The sequence below is a fragment of the Phaseolus vulgaris genome, chromosome 4 (assembly GCF_000499845.2).
Source record: "Phaseolus vulgaris cultivar G19833 chromosome 4, P. vulgaris v2.0, whole genome shotgun sequence".
Lineage (NCBI taxonomy): Eukaryota > Viridiplantae > Streptophyta > Magnoliopsida > Fabales > Fabaceae > Phaseolus > Phaseolus vulgaris.
In genome coordinates, this window is record NC_023756.2 from 33,626,763 (window position 1) to 33,647,547 (window position 20,785).

The following is a 20,785-nucleotide window of genomic DNA, read 5'->3' on the forward strand; positions in this document are numbered from 1 at the left end:
ACTCCGACGCTCAAGTCAGCCAGCAAGAAACACCAAAACTGTTCACCTCCATCTCTGAGCACCGTGTATGGCACTCTGAAGGTGGTAAAAAATAACTGTGTATTGTGTGTGTATTCTCTCCTTCAGGCAAAGATATTCCCCAGTCACTTGTACGTAACCTTGAAGCACGAGCAAGCAACCAGAGAGTTCTCGTAAATTTGCCAAAAGTTCCAACCCCGTTTCCAACATTCCCCGCGCTATTTAAACCTCCCAAGCATTTAAAGCGCCTTAAAGCGCTTTTAATCACAAACGTAACGCACTCATTATAGCGTTTAATTAGAAAACGTAGCGCATTTAAGACGTTGAACCGCTTGGGAGCCATCATAGTACCTGAACGCTCGAAACGGAAACTGTATTGAATGACTTTAATTACCTGGCACCTGACTGGAGGGTGTTTTTATTCTGACATGGCTGTCGTACACGTGGAGGGCCTCACGACGCCATGACCCCATCTGGGGGCGTTTCTGCCCACCTGGGGACGTTTCTACGTGTGAGTCCTCCTGCTTGGGAGTGCTACTGCGCTAGGGGTGACTTTTTGGGTGCCAACTCATGCCCCCAATCATCTAGTCACTTACTCTGAGAGCGTATCTGCCTTCCTCTCGTACCCTGCACCCGGTTACCCTGGGCGTGACCTTCCTCTTGGGTCGTATCTGTCCCGAAGGCGTCTCTGGGGCGGCAGGGGTACTTCACGAGTCAGGCTGCCCTACACTGATGCTATCACTATGGCTTTGAAGCCACCTTTTCCTTCTCTTTATCGCTGCCCCGTGCTATCGGGACCTGAGGCCTTCCCACGGCGTCGCTCCCTCCATGGTCTTTCCTACCCATGGGTATCGGGGAACCACACTGTGATTGCCTTGCTTTAGCACTGTTTGATCTGGCGACGCCCTGGTTGGGCGACGCCTTCACCTAGGCGACGCCTTGCCTTGGCGATGCTGGCACTTGGCGTCTCTCCACCTAGGGCGACGCCCTGCGTTGACTTTGACTCTCCAGTTGTTGACTTTGACCTCGACTTAGTCAACACCCGGATACGGGACGGTACATAGCCCCTGGGGCAATGTAGAGGCACGAGTTAAAGACCTTCTCGCTGATGAGCGAGTTCAGGCGAGTTAAAGACCTTCTCGCCGATGAGCGAGTTCAAGCGAGTTAAAGACCTGCTCGCCGTCGAGCGAGTTCAGGCAAGATAAAATCCTTCTCGTCTCGAACGAGTTCAGGTACGGTGTGGAGGGTGGAAGAAGTTTAAAGGATAGCTAAGGTAGGTTCGAAGAGAACACTTAGCTATCCAACTCACTGTCCTGAAAGTCAGGGAAGGTAGAGAAGGATCCGAAAGGCGCCTCTACCCCCAGATGAGGGAACAACGGCAAAGCTATGAAGGCGAGAGGAAGCTGGTATCGCCAAGAATCTTTGGCGATCAGAAGAAATTCAAGCGATGGCAAGAGTTAAGGCCCGTTTTGATAAGGCAGATCGGGTGAGCTATGTTTTAAACTACTAGTTGGGTTGAAGCTCGTTGTTTGGAAAGTGGTTTCGCGCTGAGGTTCATTATCTTAAGAATTCACAAGTTGTTAGGAGACTATCATTCGAAAGTCGGTAGTTTGAAGCAGTTATTGAACAGTCGCGCTCACAGAATTGCTAAGTCAATTTCGTTTAAACGATTTATACAAGAGGAAATAAAGCTAACAGGGAGATTATATAAAGAGGCAGGAAATGTCATAACACAGTGGCATCAGTTTAAATTACATGTACCAAAGGGGGAAAAATTATTACAAGTAAGTTGTGTAAGAGAAAGACAGATGAATAAGTGATGGAGGGAAGCAGCTAGTCTTCAGAGGGAACGATCTTCCCATCCACCACTTCATTGTTTAGTGACACCATGGAAAGGTCCAGATCAGGGTACTGGCAGGCAAATTGCTCCAGGGCGGCGTCAAACCCAGCAGCGAGGATTTGGGCAGAACTCAGCTCGAGTTCTTCAGCTTGCTTCTTGAGCCCCTCGGTCTGCTGTTTTAGTTCTTCAGCTCTCTCACGAGCTTGAAGAAGGTCTTCAGTAATCCTCTTGTTTTCCGCCTGCGCCTGGGCCAGCTCTGCGGCGATCCCTTCATTCTCCTTTTTGGCCTCAGCAAGTTTAGCCATGGTGTCATCTCTCTCTTTTTCAACTTTCCCCAAGAGGACCTCCCGATCTACTGACCTCTTCTCAAGGCTTTCTACCTTGGCGGCATCCGCTTTGATCGACGCCTCCAGGTCAGCCACCTTGAGACGGTAGGGGACCAGTTTGCTTTCCAACTCAATTTTCTCTTGAGCCAAGAGGTGCACCCTATGGCGTAGATCAGTGGCCTCCTTGCGCGCCACCCGCAGCTCAGTGCTCATAGCATCCTCCACTCGCGAATGGTCGATCTCCGCCAGCATAAGGTTGCAGGACAACTTCTCCGCCTCGATCCTTATTAGGCGATTCTCCTCTTGGAGCACGGAGATGTCGTCCTGGAGTTTCTTGCTGGAACTCTCCACAGCTTTTGATATGATGGAGGGGAGATCCTCTGCCATCATTTTGAGTTTTGCTGAGAAGGGTTCCCACATCCCTTTGACCGCAAGGGGAAGGTTTGCTCGCGGAAGCGCTGGAGGAGCCTGGTGCTGGTTCTCGCCACCACCTTCTTGAGTTGGTTGGTGAATTGGAGCTTCTTGGCGTGGTGGTGACGAGGGGGATTCGGTGATGACGATGGGCGAGTTGTGAGCACCTTCATCCCCACCTGCCGCAGCTTCGGCGATTGAGGCGGTCGAAGGAGGACCCCCTCCAGCAGATACAAATGGCGTGGAGGCGCTCGGAGGGTTCTCCATGAAGTTGGGCTCAGTAGCCTCAACCACGGGAAATGCAGCCGCCCAAGGAACTGCTTGAACCGGCGGTGTTGCAACTGGGGGAGAAGGCGGTGTTGGAATGGGAGCTGGTGGGGAGGACGGTGTTGATGTTGGAAGAGGAGGTGGAGCAGGTGGTGAAGAAGGCGCCACCCTTCTTCTTTCGGTGATGAGGCCATCTTCAGTTGCCTCATCGTCTTCTTCTTCATCCTCATGGACCACCTGAGGGGTTTTCCTCTTTGGCTTCCTGAGGATGAGTTTCTTGCGTTGATGGGCGGGCAAGGCTTTTGAAGGGGCTGGACCTTGAGGGGGCGATCTGCCCTGAGCGGCGGCGATCTCCACCACTGAGTTGGGCACAGTCTGGGAGCCCGACGCCAACCCATGAGCTCGGGCGAGCGCCCTCAATTCGGTTAGTTTGCCTTTACCCAACATGAGATCTGCACAATGAGAAAGTATACAGGTTAGCTCAAAGACGAAGATAAACACATGGGTAAATATGCAAATGAGACAAACAAGTGGTGCAGAAAATAAACACCAAGTCTATTGCGCAACAGACAAGGCACCCAGTAACAGATAACAGAGGTGCAGCACGAGGCGATAACTTAGATGTTAAGGTAAGCTCTAACCTATGCGAGCCTCGAGTTGGCCTTCGAAGAACTTGAAGGAGATGATCGCAGAGGTGAGGAAGGTGATGTTAGCGTCTGCCACGCTCTTCCAGAAGAGGCACGGGTCCTTGTCCAAAGCGCCCATGTTATCGGGACTCCTTGGCTTTCTGAAGCTTCCCTTGGAGTTTTTATTTCCCTTGTTTACCCAGTACAAGGGAAAGTCGTCAAGCAGCGAAGCGTCCTGGTCGTTTTGGCGTACTTGGATGAATTTTCCTTTCCAATCCTTGTAAGATTACTAGAAGATAGAAAGGATCGACCTCCCAGCAATTCCGTTCAGGCTCACCCAAAGGCGATCTCCTGGATGCACCCAGGTGTGCGCACACAATCTGGAACGCCCTTACGAACGCCCAGCTGTTAGGGTGAAGCTGAGCAGGGGCGATGTCGAGCTCAGTTAGCAGTTCTCGCTCGAAACGAGTAAAGGGAAGTCGGAGCTTCACCTTCTTGAAAAGCGTCGCGTAGAGAAAGCAGAACGACTCGCCGTTGCTCGCTTTGTCGTCAGCACAGATTGGCTCGTCAGGATGGCAAGGCAGCACGGACATTTTACTGTCGTGCTCCTTGTGAAATGAAAGGTCCAACTGGTCCCCTTTCCTTAGTCGGAGCACCGCCAGCGCAGAGTTTATTGAAGAAGTTTCTTTCAGCAGAGCCGAGCTGGCCCAGGGGTAAAGCTTCTTATAGTCTGGAGTAGGGATGGAGGCTCCTCCGGCGACCAGTGGAGTAGCCTGAGCCAGGTCGGGGCGAGAGGTTGCAGGCCTCTCAGCCTGGGAAGAGGGAGCACCAGGTGCTCGCGATGGGTTATGCGCTTGTGATGGAGAGTTTTGTGACGAAGGGGGAGGATTCGCGGTGATCTTTGTACGAACCATCGCGGGAACTGCAAAGGAAAAAGGAAAAGAGAGGTGAGCAAAGGTTGCAGAGGATGATTTGATTGTGAATGAAGGATGAAGAACGAACGAACGAAAGTTCGTTGTAATGGAAGAAATGGAAGGCGAAGCCCTAAGTTGCGAAAAGGGGAAAGAAGAAGAAACAACCCACAGCGTATGCACCAGACAGTTAATGGATGATGTGAATCGATTAAAATGCAGCAAAAATCAACAGAGGAAGTAAAAGAGGTACCTTTCGATGATCGGTTGAACGCTGAAGAGAGTTGGGGATTGAGAGGGTTGAAGAGCGTCGTGGGTTTGCAGAGGAAACTCAGAGCGTTTGAGAAGGCAAAGAGATGATGGAACAGTAGAAATGAAATGGGTTTAAGGGTTTTTCAAACGGTTTTTTGGAAGCGTAAACGACAGCTAAAGATTGACCGTTGATGAAGCCACGTGTCGAGCGATTGGAAAGGTGTTTGGTGGAGCGTCAGGGAAGCAGAAAGTACGAGCATTTGGAATTCTGCGCCAGCGCCACGTAGATCGGTAGTGACGTGACTTCTTTAGTCTTTTCGCTGGACAAGTCTTCGCTAAGACTGGGGGGCTTATGTACCGCCCTGGTAGTCGGAAGTGATGACGTGGCAGCAAGCTATTATGAAGGCGTGTTGGGCGGGGCCCATGGCTGGCAGAAGGGAAGGAAGTCGGGGGGCTCGAGCGGTCGCCAGGTATTAAGTTGGCGTGCTCCGATCTCTATCGTACCTAACCCGGCGGTCACCGAGTTTGAGATGAAGTCGCCGGATGCGAACCCAGGCGACCTGATGGTTAGAGATTGCCGAGAGAAGGACATCGCTGAAGGATCAGGGAAGCTTGTTCTAGGCCCTCGAAGCAAAGGATCAAGTTGTCAGATAGTCATTTCTTAGCTAAACCAGAGGATGAGGTCGGGAGACAGCTTACTTGAACATACACGGGAAAGCAGGTAGAGCAGATCATGAAGGCGGCCGGCGAGACCACAGGGAAGGTGTATATGAAGGCACCCGAACTCGCCACTCATAAGAGATCACGCTCCAAGGCAGCTTTGCGCGCCATGCGTAAGTAACTTAGCCAAAAGCCTGAAGAGTAAGAAGTGGCGCCTAAGTCAAGGATGCTCCAGATGATGACACGTGTACAGCTAGATGCGAGCCACGTGTCCAGATGTGTAACTGCCAGGAGAGAGAAAGTGCCCAGGTATATAAGAGTTTCCAACGAACTTTGAGGTACGCACGCGTTTAGATTACTTCTTTACAACTGCGAGAACGAGAGTACGCTGAGAGAGAACTTTGCACGATTCCTTAGAGTTCTTGAGTTTTCTCTTGGTAATTGGTGGTTCAGTCGCTGACTTGGGCGTCGGAGCGTGATCGGCCGCAGCGGCGCCGTTCTGTCTTTTGCAGGTTCTTGAGGGATCGCGGTGAAGGACGGAGGCTAACACGGCGCAGAAGTCGATCCGGGTTTGACGAGGCAAGGCTCCAGCGTTTTGGTCAACAGGCAGGATCAGGAACATAATATTTTCTAATTTTACAGAATCTAACTGAGTGGCCTATTTTCAAGCAGTAAAAACATGTAACAACCGGTTGTTTCGATTTAACAATCGGTTGTTTTTATGGCATTTTTGAAAAAGAGTTTGAAAGCTTGTTTTGAGGATTTTCCAAAAACACAAGTTTGAGATGCTAAGACATTCTCAAAGTTGGATTTGCCTTTTAAAATCTTATCCACAGTTTTCACAAGGTAGTGAACCTTCTTTTCAAGAGATTCACAATTTTCACAAACAAGTGAGTCACACTTACAAGAAGAATTTTTGTAAGAATTTCAAGGTTTGCAAAATCTGTTTTTAAATTTTCCAATTCTTCTTCAAGTGCTTTGACTTTGTTTTCAAGTCAGTTGTTCATACCTTTCAACTGATTGTTCAAGAGAGCCAATCGCTTAGCTTCTTCATGGATTTCTTTAAAGGCTTGAAGTAATTGACTATAGTTTTCAGCATTTAAAGAAGCGGAAGAACTTACACTACTTTCATTGCTTGAATCATCTTCCTTTTTCGCCATAAAACACAGATTGAGACCTTTTTTTATTTTGCCTCCTTTTTCTTCTTGCTTGACTTCTTGTCTTTGCTTTCTTTATTTTAGTGATACTCTCATGAGTTGCTTTAAGTGTATCCCACATCTCCTTAGCATATTCACATTCTGAGATCTTGACAAATTCTTTAGAATCCAATGCAAGGTTATGATATTCTTGGCAATGCAGTCAAACTTGGCCTTTTCACTTTCTTCATTAGTCCATTGGGACCAAGGATTTTAGTAAAAGATCCACCCTTTTTAGTTTTGGGAATGAAAGGGCCATTTTCAATTGCATCCCAAATTCCTTGATTAATGGAATCAACAAAGATTTTCATTCTAGCTTCCCAATACTTATAATTCAAACCACAAAACAAAGGTTGTTTGTTAATTGAATCACCCTCCTCAAAAGGTAGTATTCTAGCCATAGAAAAAAGATTTTAGGATCAACCTTGAATCCAGAACAAAAATCAGGTTAGCCAAGAACTAGAGCAATAAAACAGCAGAAAAATAATCGGTTGTTTTTGCCAAACAATCGGTTGTTTATACTAGTAAAAATCAAAAAGTAAACACAGAATTTAAATGAGTTTAAGGGTAAGAGAAAGATACACCAACAGTTTATACTGGTTCACTCTTAAACCAAGAGCTACATCCAGTCCCCAGAAAACCACTGGGTAATCCACAAAGTAATCAAACCAGATTACAACACACAATCCACCAAAGTAGTGACCTTGAACTCTTCAAGAAACACACTCACTTTGGCAATACACACATCAAGAGTATTGATCTTGACCACCTCAAGAGCACACAACACTCCATGGCAACACAAGACCAGAAATACAGAAGGTTGAGAAAAGATTACACTTGTTTACAGAACAATCTGAAATCAATACAAATGCAATCCTACTCCACTCTCTTAGAAAACCCAAAGCTTTGATGTGAATGTTCAAATCTTAAATCAACTCTTACACAATTGAAAAACTCAAATATGTTTCTCTTGCCTTGTTTGAAAACATAAACAAACTATTTATATTTTCCAAAGATTGGTCAAAGCATTTAATGAAGGAGCGTATTCAGTTGGAAATAATTTAAAGCACATTCAACCATCAAAACAAAATTCTGTTAGGATTTTCAAAGAAACAATCGGTTGAAACCACGAGACAACCGATTGTTTGGTTTGGCAGTTAAGTCAACCATAGTTAAACAGTTTTCAACCTTTTCAAAAACTCCTAAGAGTAAAACAACCGGTTGATTCGAAAAAACAACAGGTTGTTTTCCACTTAGTTTGAAAAACACTTTATTTCAAAAAGGAATTAAAACACATTAGCGTTAGATTCAACAAAGGAGTGTATTACAAATAAAACTACCCAGATCCCTCCAAAACACAACAGCAACACATCCTTGCATTAAGCATAAAGGATTTGGATTCTTCAAAGCATAATTTGAAATCTTCAAAGCATTTGATCACTCTTGATCAACAAAAACAATAGTTGATTTTTTGGAATCAAACTTAAAACAATTTTCTATTGGTTGAACAAATTTTTAAATTGATTGATTTTTCATAGCCTTTTCACTTCACCTTAAACCTTTGCGAAAATATTTCATTAACAATTCATCCCTCTTGTTTAAGGCCTAAAATTCTAACAATTGGCATTAGGAGCTGAGTTCTTGAAAGTTACTCAAGTTTCGATCATAAAACCATCTTAAAATTGTTGAAAAACTACCCTTTGGGGGAAGGTGCTTCTATAAACCGGCCACCAATATTTTGTGGACTGAATTAACAGTTTTGGAAGTTTAGAATGAAAATATTTATTGAATCAATTGACAGAGGAATTTGGGATGCTATTGTAAATGACCCTTTGTAGCTAAATTGAAAAGGATGATGTTTTCATTTAAAAACCTTGGTCCCAATGGACTGAAAGTGAAAGTAAAAAAGCTTACCTTGACTTCTGATGAGTTTTTTAGGGTCTCACAATGTTCTTCTGCAAAGGAGATGTGGGGCATCCTTAAGGTTACCCATGAAGGCACCACTGATGTGAAGAGGGAAAGGAAACATGCCTTGATCCAATAATATGAAATGTTTAGGAAGCTTAAAGGGGAAACTATCTCGGATGTGCAGAAAAGATTCACGCACATTATGAATCATCTCATCAACCTTGGCAAGATCTTTGTAAGGAAGGAGCTAAACACCAAGATCCTCAAATGCTTGGAAAGATCTTGGAAACCAAAGGTCACTAGAATTTCTGAATTCAAGGATTTGACAACATTGACCACAACCTCCTTATTTGATAAGCTAAGGCAGCATGAACTTAAGATGAACCAGCAAAATGACCAAGAACATGAAGAAAAGCATGTGAGGACACTAGTGCAGAAATGTAAAACAAATGTGGCTATTTTACATTTACAAATGCGGTCATAGAACCGCATTTGATCAGCACGCATTCGTAAATTGGGCATATACAAATGCGGTCATAGGACCGCATTTATAAATTAGATTTACAAATGCGGTTACTTAAAATAACCGCATTTGTAAATAGTGTTTTTTTTTAAAGTGCAGTTTGTATTGTGCATAAACCATATAATTTAATAACCTGCATAATGATCAAACCCAGCCAGACAAATACAAAAATATAGTAATCAATTGAAATCATCAAAATGTACATTTACAAGTAATCAAATTACATATAATAAAACCACTATTGTTTACCTATGCTAGAGTTATAAAAATTTATGAAATATGTGGACCAAGAATCTCTAACATATGAAATGCCTTCCTCATTCATTGGTGTTTCTTCTGTGAATAACTGCATTGCAAAGTTGACATAAATTAGTTTTAAGATATATATATGTTCAAGAATTATAAAAATGATTTAACATATATAGTACCTCTTTCCAACCAGTTTTAACACCTAGTCTTATAATGGTAATCATCATCCATTGCATAATGTAATAGCCACACTCATAGCTTCCTGGTTGTTTATTACACTATAATTCAATTAAAAGTAATATGTTAATATATTGATAAACAATGATAATAGAGAAAGAAAAAAATTACAAACCTTTATTCTTATCCAGTTCAAATTATTTGAAATTGATCGACCTTTTAGGATGTTATATCCACGCCATGAACTGGTTAATACAAAAAACCTCGTAAGTAGATGGTTAATTAGTAACATATACAAAGTTCATTTTATAAGGTACTTACGTATCAATGATATCCTTAAAGTTTGTGGGAATCTTCTTGTGTAGGGAACAGAACCACACAGCAGTCTTATCAACCATTGATAAGACAAGTAACTGCCAATGATGCTTGTATCATCAATGAAAAGAGTTAGTAAATATTTAAAACATTAAATAATAATAATTGATGACATATAATTAAACTTACTCATTAATATAAGGGCATAAATAAATTTGTTTTCCCTCTTTTTCCAGGGTGTTAGTGATGTATGCTTGAGTCTCAGTTGAGTTTGGTCCAATGGGATTAGTATATGCAGGATCTAAGAATCCATGCATATTTTCCTTCCCCTCAGTGATACAGACTCTATGCAAAAACCTACAAGTTTTTAGTTAAAGCATAATCAATAATAATTTAACATAAAGTAAATTGAATAATAGGTAAAGATACTTACATCATAAAAAATTGAATTATACTTATATTGAACTCCTGTTTCCCAGATATAAATTCTGATAAATCTGTGTTGTAAATCATCTGTGGCAGTTCAGTGTTTATTTGAAAAAATGTATTATCCCACAGAACTGGAAAAGGTTCATTGCCAATCTGACTAGCAATGAGACGTAGGGAAGCTATAGGATCGTCAACTGGAACCGCATGCTTCTTTTCCGGACTTGGTGGCTGAAAAGGTTTCTACAAGATAAACAACATTTGTATTAAATTATATGTAATATATAAATATAAATAAAAAATAATATAATGAAATGAAATTATTACATGAGGTTCGGGCATAGATCGAATGAGCTCTCTGGGCCAGGCAACGAATGTCTGAAATGCATCGGCCACAGTGGTTACCTCATCTGTAGGTAGTGGAACACGAGCATCAGGAAATCGTACTTTTTCAACTGTTACCTTCGCCACATCAGGGGAGAGTGGAACGTTATGTAAGGTGGTGGCGTTTTTATAGACTTTTCCAAGTGCCACCACCCGAGGAAGTTTGCCGCCCACTACCAGCAGCTTACAATCCTCCGTCTGCCCATTGATATCATCCCCTGTTGGAGGAGCCGCACAACTCCCCTTTGTGCTCTTGGGAGTGGGACTAACAAGGGGTTCAATCGGCTCAGCACAAACTTGTTGCGATAGAAACTCTTGTCGCATTCGATCATTCTCCTTTCTCATCTCTAGCTGCATCAAATCAGTCTCCTTTCTCATCTCCTCCATTAATTCTTCACGTATCTTAGTCTTCATTTGAGTTTCGTTCTCTTTGGAGGAGGAGGATGACTGTCGTTCTGAAACTCCAAAATATAGTTTAATTTCGACCCCTTGTCCAGCTGCACGAACACAACCAGAGTGCTCAGGTCGTCCAATTGCTTCAACCAGGATATCGTGACGACCTTCAGCAACAAATTTACCGTCGGATTCCAAGGAATCCTACAAGAGTACACAAAAATCATATTTTCAATCATTAATATAATTAATGCTTTAAAATAAATGAAAATAACAAAAATAACTTACAATTTTTTCGATGATAACCCCGGATTGCTCAGAACTTGGTGCACCCGACTTTTTAATTCGGGCCCTCTTCCATTTTACATGGCGAAAAGGTGGTGATGGAGGAGAAGTGACCCCTGTTTCCACATTCCCAGACAACGTCCCCTGTTGAGATTTCTCCTTTTCCACCATCAGTGTTTGCTCAAGTTTTCGATACCCCGAACGAGACATAACGTGCGGGGTAAGATTCTTCAAAGCTATCTCTTGAGCTTTCTTCCGACGATCCTGTCATAATTGAAATAAACAAACTGAAGTAAATAAGATAAACTTATTAATGTTATATAAACAAAAAAGTTACTTCACTTACCATCCAAGCCTCATTTTCACGGCTTTCTCTAAAAAGACACCATGTCTCTTCATCAATATGTTGGTACTTTAAACATGGATTTTCATCTTTAAGGTCGCCAAAAATGTATCTCGAAGTCAGTCTTGACTTAAAGGTACGAAAATTGAGTCCGATATTGGATATAATCTTTGATCGAAGCGGTTCCACATCAGGAATTTCAAAGTTTGCCTGCAAAATAACATCAGCAAATTAAAATTAATCAATGAATATTAAAAAGCATTATATCAAAATGTAAAGCTTACCAAAACATCCTCCCAGATCATGTTACGGTCGACCTCTGACACCTCATCCCATGAATTAATCAGAATGGAGAGCCTCTCACGAGAAACAACTCCAAGATAGCTCATAAACTCAACTGCCTTAGGACCAAAAGTCACTCTAGTGTTGACGTCAATGTCAACACGTGTCTTCTCACCAGCAGCACGTCTCAATGCGAGACGCTTCAGTCTAGTAGGTCCTCTGCTGCCTCGTCCGGATAGAGGTTTGAGTGGGGTCTGATCGTCATCCATGTCTCTGTTAAAAAAATTAGGTAACAAACATTAGTTAATCTGCATCGAATTAAAATCTTATAAAACTAATACATAAAAATGTAAATAAAAAATGCTTATTTACAGGTTGCATGGAGGTTGAAAGTTCATATGTAAATTCCTTCCCTGTGGTCTTTACGGGTTGCATGTACATCTAGGTTTGAAGGATCAATGACTTTACAACATATGGAAGAGAAGAATGAGCACAAACGGGTTATGGTATGTCTAACATTTTTTGGTAAGATCCCACGGATAGCTACCGGCAACAGTTGTTGCATCAAGATGTGACAATCATGAAACTTCAACCCAATTAACTTCAAATCTTGCATTGACACTAGGCTCTTCACATTTGAGGAATGTCCTTGTGGCACTTTCACACCTTTTAGACATTGACAAAAACTAATTTTTTCATCTTTTGACATTGTGTAATAGGCTGGGTACATCATCAACTACATCGTCATCTTTATTAATTATCTTTGGTGTGAATGAACAGGGGTTACCATTTTCAATATCATCTATGGTCTCCCCTTGTTTTTTGTCGTGTAAAACGACATACCAATGTTCTTGTTGGGTTTAATAGTGCCAAAGTTCAAGAGGGGGGGTGAATTGAACTTTTAAAACTTTCTCGCAGAAACAGTGTTTAACACAGTTTACAGAAAATAAATCGATTTATGTGAAAATGAACAGATTTATTTCAGCACTGTTTTTGTTTGAAAAACGTTTATACAGCAAGGTTAATCACAAGATTATGCAGATAAATTTTCCAGATGCACACACACTGATATGTAGAACGAAAACCAGTGAACCACAAAACAACAAATCTCAATTTCAAGCAAGTGATTAAGGTTCAATTGATAGCATACCAATTAATTGAGTAACCTTTACAAACAACCTGTTCCAGTGGCTTTTAACAAGCTATGGGTGTTCTTCTTGATATCAAACAGTTTTCCAAAAATTAAGAACAATGAATCACAGAACAACAAGCTTCAATTTTAAGCAATTGTTTAAGGTTCAATTAATAGCTTTGACAATTTCTTGAGCAACCTATCACAGTCAATCTGTTTCAGTGGCTTTTAACACACTTTATATGTTCTTATCAGAATCAAACAACTTTTTCATAAATTAAGAACAGTATGAACTGAGCCCAGAAAGAACAGATTTATTATTGATTGAACAGATTTATTTCTTTGCTGTTTTAACAATTATGCAGAAACTTAATTGCAGAGATTGAGAGAGAATGAACACAGGGCAGTTATACTGGTTCACTCAACTGAGCTACATCCAGTCTTCACCTAAAACCAAGGTGAAATTCACTAAATCACAGTACAAACAAACACAATTCCCACTGTTCTTGAAACCTACAAGAACTTAGGTACTCTTGCTGAAAAAAACCTATTTCAGCTCACACACATTCTTCAAGAAAACCTATCAAGAAGAGTGTTCAACCAAACTGTTACAAGAAATGAGAAGTGAAACGACTACACCTGATTGAGGATACAAAGATCTGCCTTAAACCAGTAGGCAAGATTGCTAGAACAGTAGCAGCACCTCACACCAAGCTTTTGGAACCAAACCAAGAACAAGCACTTTGTGATTTTCGAAATCTTTAAAGAACAAATGCTAATCCTTTGTAAACTTTTAATTCTCTGCTGTCAAAACTTGTTTTTGCAAATGTATGAACGAATCTAAAACTCAAACAAGTTTTCATTTTATAGAAAACCAACTTATAACAGATTTTTGAAAAACAGTTAAAGCTGTTATAAAATGAACAGATTGAAAATAAAATGAACAGATTTATTTTCAAAAAGCAGTTAGAGAATCTGTTAAGAGAGGAGACTTAGTCAACCATTCTGGTGCTGAGATAAAACTGAAAAACATTTAAGCTAGCCATGGCACCAGAGACAAAAAGAATCTATTCATTTACAGATGAACAGATTTATTTTACAAAACGAAAACAGAAAAGCTTAACTATTTAAACACAGTCATTTTGAAAGGTAGAGGACTTAGTCAAAATACATGATGCACAAAATCAAATTTTCACAAGACTTAGCCAAGGCATCAGTGTAAAAATGAATCTGTTTATTTAGAAAAGAACAGATTTATTTTTATGCAGTAAACGTGTTTTTTGTAAAACATGTGAAAAACAGTTTAAGAAAACTTATGCTTGTTCTTATCACATGGCCAGTGGTTATGAGGTGAGTTACTCAGCAAAAAGCTCACTCTTAGACAACCTCTAAGAACTACCTAAGACACACTTAAAGCAAAGCAAAATACACATGAAATGTACATAGAAGTCTTCATCAAACACAATCTTGAAGGGGCAGCAACCATCTTCAACAGCTCTGACGTAGGATCTTTCACGTAGAAAACCTGAGATGCTTGTTGAACCATTATAAATGGCTCATCTCGATACCCTATCTTTCAAAAGTCCACTAGTGTGAATCCTGAATCATCAATTTTAACCCCACTTTTATTGTCAACCCATTTACACTTGAAAACTGGAACGGAAAACTTAGTGTAGTCAATCTCCCATATCTCTTCTATAAACCCATAGTATGCCATTGATCCAAGTACTGGATTTGTATCTTTCGAAGTCGAAAACTGCATTGACTCGGCTTCAAGAGTAACACCAGAATTTTGAACTGTACTCTTTTCATCCATGGACTTCGTGTAAAATATACAATTATTCACTTCGTACGCTGTACATGAGATGACATCAAACTTCAATCCAGCAGGCAACCAGGTCAAGGTCTCTGATGTCATTGAATCCTTGAACACCTCGTCTTTAAACCAAGGCATGAAAGTTCTATTATGTTCCATCAAGCCCCATTTCTCTGCTTGTCTTGGGTTATTTGCCTTCACAATGGCTTTATGAGATTCTATGTATGGTACAACTTCATCTGTGTTATTCAATATGTACAAATGTGCTTGCAAGACTTCTGATCGAGATTTTCTTACAATATTCACACCACATAAACATTTACTTGTAGAACGCCTGTGGTGCCATGAATTAACTGGAACACCTATTGGATTTGCTTTTGTCATGTACTCTGAACAAAATTCAATACTTTCTTCAGCTATGTACCTTTCAATCATTGAAGCCTCTGGACGATAATGATTTTTCACATAACCTTTCAAAATTTTCATATACCGCTCAACAGGATACATCCATCTTAAGTACACTGGTCCACACAATCTAACCTCTCTTACCAGATGCACAACTAGATGAACCATGATGTCAAAAAAAGATGGAGGAAAAAACAACTCCAATTCACACAAGATAACAACAATTTCATTTTGAAGTTCATCTAGTTTTGAGGGATCAATGACTTTACAAAAGATGGAAGAGAAGAATGAGCACAAACGGGTTATGGTATGTCTAACATTTTTTTGTAAGATCCCACGGATAGCTACCGGCAACAACTGTTGCATCAAGATGTGACAATCATGAGACTTTAACCCAATTAACTTCAAATCTTGCATTGACACTAGGCTCTTCACATTTGAGGAATGTCCTTGTGGCACTTTCACACCCTTTAGACATTGACAAAAACTAATTTTTTCATCTTTTGACATTGTGTAACAGGCTGGGGGCAAATATGTATGCTTACCCATTTCTATGGGTGCCAACTCGCCGCGCATGTTCATCTCAATCAAATCTAAACGAGCATTTAGACCATCCTTCGTCTTCTCGTTAATGTTAAGAAGTGTACCAATTAAGCTATCACACACATTCTTCTCAACATGCATTACATTTATACAATGTCTGACTTCTAACCTCGACCAGTACGGAAGATCAAAGAAGATTGATTTCTTCTTCCAAATATTTGTCACAGATGACTTTTTTTTGGACTTACCGAAGGTGTGGTCTATGTTATTTACCTTTTCGTAAACCTCAACACCGGTTAATGGAGTTGGTGGACCACTACCCTCTTGGTGTCCATAAAAGGCTTTTTTCAACCTCCGGTAATGATGATGACTTCTAAGAAACCTCCGATGTCGAAGATATATTGTTTTCCTTCCATGTTTCAATTGTTGAGAAGCAGTGTCTTCTTCGCATATTGGACACGCTTTGTGACCCTTAACACTATAACCTGATAAGTTACCATATGCCGGAAAGTCATTGATGGTGCAAAATAACATGGCATGAAGCTTGAAAGTTTCATTAGCAAATCCGTCAAATACTTCGACACCCTGGTCCCACATTAACTTCAAATCTTCAATTAGGGGACTTAGATAAACATCAATATCATTCCCTGGTTGTTTCAGACCGGATATCATCATAGACAACATTATGTATTTTCGCTTCATGCACAATCCAGGAGGTAAGTTGTAAATAACTAGTAATACAGGCCATGAACTGTGATTTGTACTCATATTACCAAACAGATTCATTCCGTCTGTAGCTAAACCAAGTCAGATATTTCTTGATTCTTTACCAAATTCTGGAAAGTCATCATCAAATTTCTTCCATTGAATAGAATCAGCTGGATGTCGGTACATGCCATCGCATTTCCTCTCATCTGCATGCCATCTAAGATTCTTAGCATCGTCTGGGTTTGCAAACAAACGCTTCATCCTTGGAATGATGGGAAGATACCACATAACCTTCATTGGGGGTCCATGCTTTTCCATGTCATCAATAGAATCATCATCTTTTTGTTTCAACTTATAACGTGATAACCCACACCTCGGACAACTTTTCAACAATTCAAAATCTTTTCGGTATAATATACAATCATTAGAACATGCATGTATATTTTTGTACTCCATACCCATTGGACAAAGAATCTTTTTGGCCTCGTAATTACGATTAGGTAGACTATTTCCCTCTGGAAGCATATCCTTCAACAGCTGGAGCAATTCCGTGAAGCTTTTATCAATCCATCCGTTTATTGCCTTCAAATTCATCAATCTTAACACCACCGACAACCGTGTGAAGTTAGTTGATCCAGGATACAAAGGAATCTCTGCATCTTTTGACATACTTTCATATTCATGCGCTTTTGCAAAACACTCAGCTCCCACATCACGAATCATGTCCTCCAATCGATCATTATCTCCATCATCGTGTACTGCTTCATCCATGGTAGAACCCACATATTCTTCAGTTACGGAAACACGTGGTAAATTTAATAATTCACCATGCCATGTCCAAGTTGTATAAGATCGAAGAAATCCATCACATAGAAGGTGTTCCCTCATGATATTCACATCCAGTATCCTTCCATTCAAACAGTTAACGCACGGACACCCGATCTTTGCTCCATCATGACCACTAATAATCGCGTTACGCTGCGCAAATTGTATAAATTCCTCTACTCCCCTTTCGTACTCATCACTTATACGAACAACATTAATCCAACTTCGATCCATTATATATTCTGGAATATAGTTAGGATTTTCTAATAATTAGTATTCTATTCAATCTCACACATTTACCGAGGGTCGAACACCCCCAGACTCAATCCAAACACGATATTTCTATTTTAAAAGTAACAATAACTAACATAACATAAAACTTTTATTAAAATGTAATTAACAACTAACTAAATATATAATATAAATTTAAGAAAATAGAAATTATATAATACAAAAATTCAAAATACACACAAATATATAAATTATTAGTTATTAGTTATAAATTCCAAGTTGTATTAGTTATTAATTAAATATATATTATAATACAGAAAAATAAAAATTCAAAATATTAAATAAAAATTCAAAATATTAAATATAAATTCAAAATAATAAATAAATATTAAATACAACACCAACCTTTAGGTTGATGGTGATCGGAGTGGCAGAGGCACAAGACGAAGGCGAAGGCGGTGGCGGCGCAGAAAAAACCAGCGAACACCAATAGAACAGTAACCTATATGCCAAAAACGAGTTAGGAAACGAAAATGACAATGCCAAGGAAGTGAATAATGAATGATGCAAAAACGAAAACGAAAACAAATGAGTGGAACGAAGAGCGGAGAGAACTGAAACTTACAATGCAGAGAGAACTGAAACTGAGAACGTTGAAACGAAGAGCGGAGAAGACGAAAGTGAAAGTGAAAACTAGTGGCGCGCTTCAATTTTTAGGGTAAAATTGATTTACAAATGCGGTTCTTACCCTAGAACCGCATTTGTAAATCAATTTAATTTCAAAAATGCCACCGCATTTTTTACAAATGTGTTTAAGCGCAAAGCCGCACTAAATAAAGGGTCGTTGTTTTCATATTTTGTACTAGTGTCCTTTAGGGAAAGATACTTCAACTCATATAGCAACCCAATGCTTTTCGGTATTTCTCTAGTTAACTGATTGTTGGAAAGATCTAAATATCTCAAAGATGTAAAGACTGAGAGAGTAGGTGGCATTCCGATAATCCGGTTGAAAGAAAAATCTAGAGTTTGCAATGAAGAATTTTGAATGAAGCTAGGAAGTTCCCCACTGAAGTTGTTGTAACTAAGGGATAAACTTTGCAATGTGCATATATTCCCAAGGGAAGATGGATCCTCACCTTGCAATTTGTTATGAGAGAGGTTAACATCTTCAAGAGAGTTAATCACTTCCCCAAATCCACTTGGAATGGGACCCTCTAACAAGTTATCTAAAAGAGAAAGGCTACGAAGATTAACAATGTAGTTAAAAATCCAATGAAATATAGCTGATGAATTTAATAGATTAGAGGAGAGATGAAGAGTGAAAAGTGAAGTCAGGGACATTTTAGTGGAAGCAGACGACATAAGAAAACTCCGGTCAATAAGGCTACAATGATTTAGATGAAGTTCTTGTAGTTTGGAGCTGAAGTTGAACAATAACTGAAGTGCTGATGAAGTCAAAATATTATGAGAGAGATCAAAGATAATAAGAGAAGTGGAAAAGTTGGAATCAGAACGAAACAAAGATGAAATATCATTATCAGAAAGACAACAATTAACTAGCTTTAACTCCCTTAAGTTTGGTATAAGCTCATTCATCATATGACAAGAGGAGCCAAAATCAGGAAACGATGTCAAGCTAAGTGTTCTTAATGAATGTGTTTCATAAAAATCTTATAAAGTTTATATGTATCTTCAAAAAGTTGACGAATTAAAATTCATGAAGAATAGAGAGACCATGCTTTGGAATCTTAGAGAAACTCATTCATTTGTGTTCAAGAATTATTTTTGTGTTGGTGAATGAGGTGCATATGAGGTTTTACTGTAGTAGTGCTCTCTATTGTTTATCAGGTGTTTTCAATCCTCTTTGTATTGTGTTGGGAATATTTAGATAGATTTTACATTTTCTACAGTGGGTTGTATTTTGTTTTTTCGAATAAAGGTTCTTGTAGACTTGTTTCTTGATTATACATCTTTTTAATATTGTGTTTTCAGTGAATTCTCAACTGGTGTGACTGGGAATTAGATTGGGAATTAGATGTAGCTCTTGTGGTGAAAGCTAACCAGTATAAAAGATTTGTGTGGTTTTCTCTATCCCTCTCTTATATTTTGTTGTATTAGCAGTTCTCAATATTTTAATTCGCTCAATAAATATAAAACTTGTTGATTTCTTATGTTTGTTAAACACTTTTATAATTGGTTGAATACAAAAATCAATCAATTGATATTTGCGGAAGCGTAATAATTTCAACCAAAGATTATGAGAAATTAAAGTAACAAGTAAAGTGAGAATGATACCAGAATTTTTAGGTGGAAAACCCCTTTAAATAGAGATAAAAAAACCACCGGCGAGAGAGCCAAAACTTCCACTATAATGGTACTGGGAGTACAATGAATTCCTCTCAGGCTAATGATAAATAGCCCCAAAACAAAATTCTCTCTATATGGGTTAAACACTTACACCCAAGAGATGAAATAGAGAGTATAGGAAAAGAGAGAGGAAGCAAGTGTGTGTTGTTGTATGTTGTGTGTTACATTGCTTGAAGGAAGTGATGGAAACCAAGTAGAGGATGCTCAAGCCCATGAAGCCCAAGCCCAACAAGGGGCCCAAGCCCATCAAGGGGTTCAAGCCCAACAAGGGGCCCAAGCCCAACGAATTACTAGGAGCATGGCAAGAGCTTTGGGACAAGAGTATAATAAGATGGCTCTTCTTATTTCTTTTGTAGAATAGGGGTGTGGATGTAATAAAAAGGTGTAAGTAGTAAGGGAGTCTAGGGGGGAGTGTAGATAGAAGATTAGGAGGTGCCAAACTAGGAAGGGAAGTCACACTTCCTTCATTGTCTAGATTGGCGCCGAATTTCATTACATTTGTGAGTCATTTAGCTTGCATTTTCAGCACCTCATGGGCTATAAATAAGGTGCTTCTCTTTGTACTTTTCAGATTGGAATTTTATAGTAGAGAGACTATACTCAAATTTGGAGAGAAATTGTGAGTCTTGAGTCTTCTTCTTCCTTTGCCTTATCTTGTGAGCTATGGTGAGCTTCAAGTGGCGGCACTCCATCACTTATCTTGGATCAAGGAACCAAGTGGCGTGAAGTGTTCTTCCAATTCTCAAAATCCAGCAAACTCCTTCTATAAGTGTTCTTCCTTCTTGTTCTTTCAATTCCATTCGGTAGATTAGCTTTGTTTGTTGTTTCTTTTCATTTCTACCGTTTGAATTTCTGTTTTCCAGCTTTGCTTCTAGTTTCTGTTCGGTGCAGTAGTTTATTATTTCAATTCTGTCCAGCTTGCAATTCTTGTTCTTCATTTCTTGTGTTTTGATTCCATTTGACAAT

The 20,785-nt window shown here is 40.0% G+C and overlaps 1 protein-coding gene across 1 annotated transcript; it reads right to left on the reverse strand.

Moving 5' to 3' along the window:
• Positions 1-18,220: 18,220 nt before the first annotated feature.
• Positions 18,221-19,048, reverse strand: LOC137838706 (probably inactive leucine-rich repeat receptor-like protein kinase At3g28040). Its single transcript, XM_068647937.1, has one exon. It carries the CDS (start codon positions 19,046-19,048, stop codon positions 18,221-18,223), a length of 828 nt encoding a protein of 275 aa, XP_068504038.1.
• Between the last annotated feature and the right edge of the window lie 1,737 nt (positions 19,049-20,785).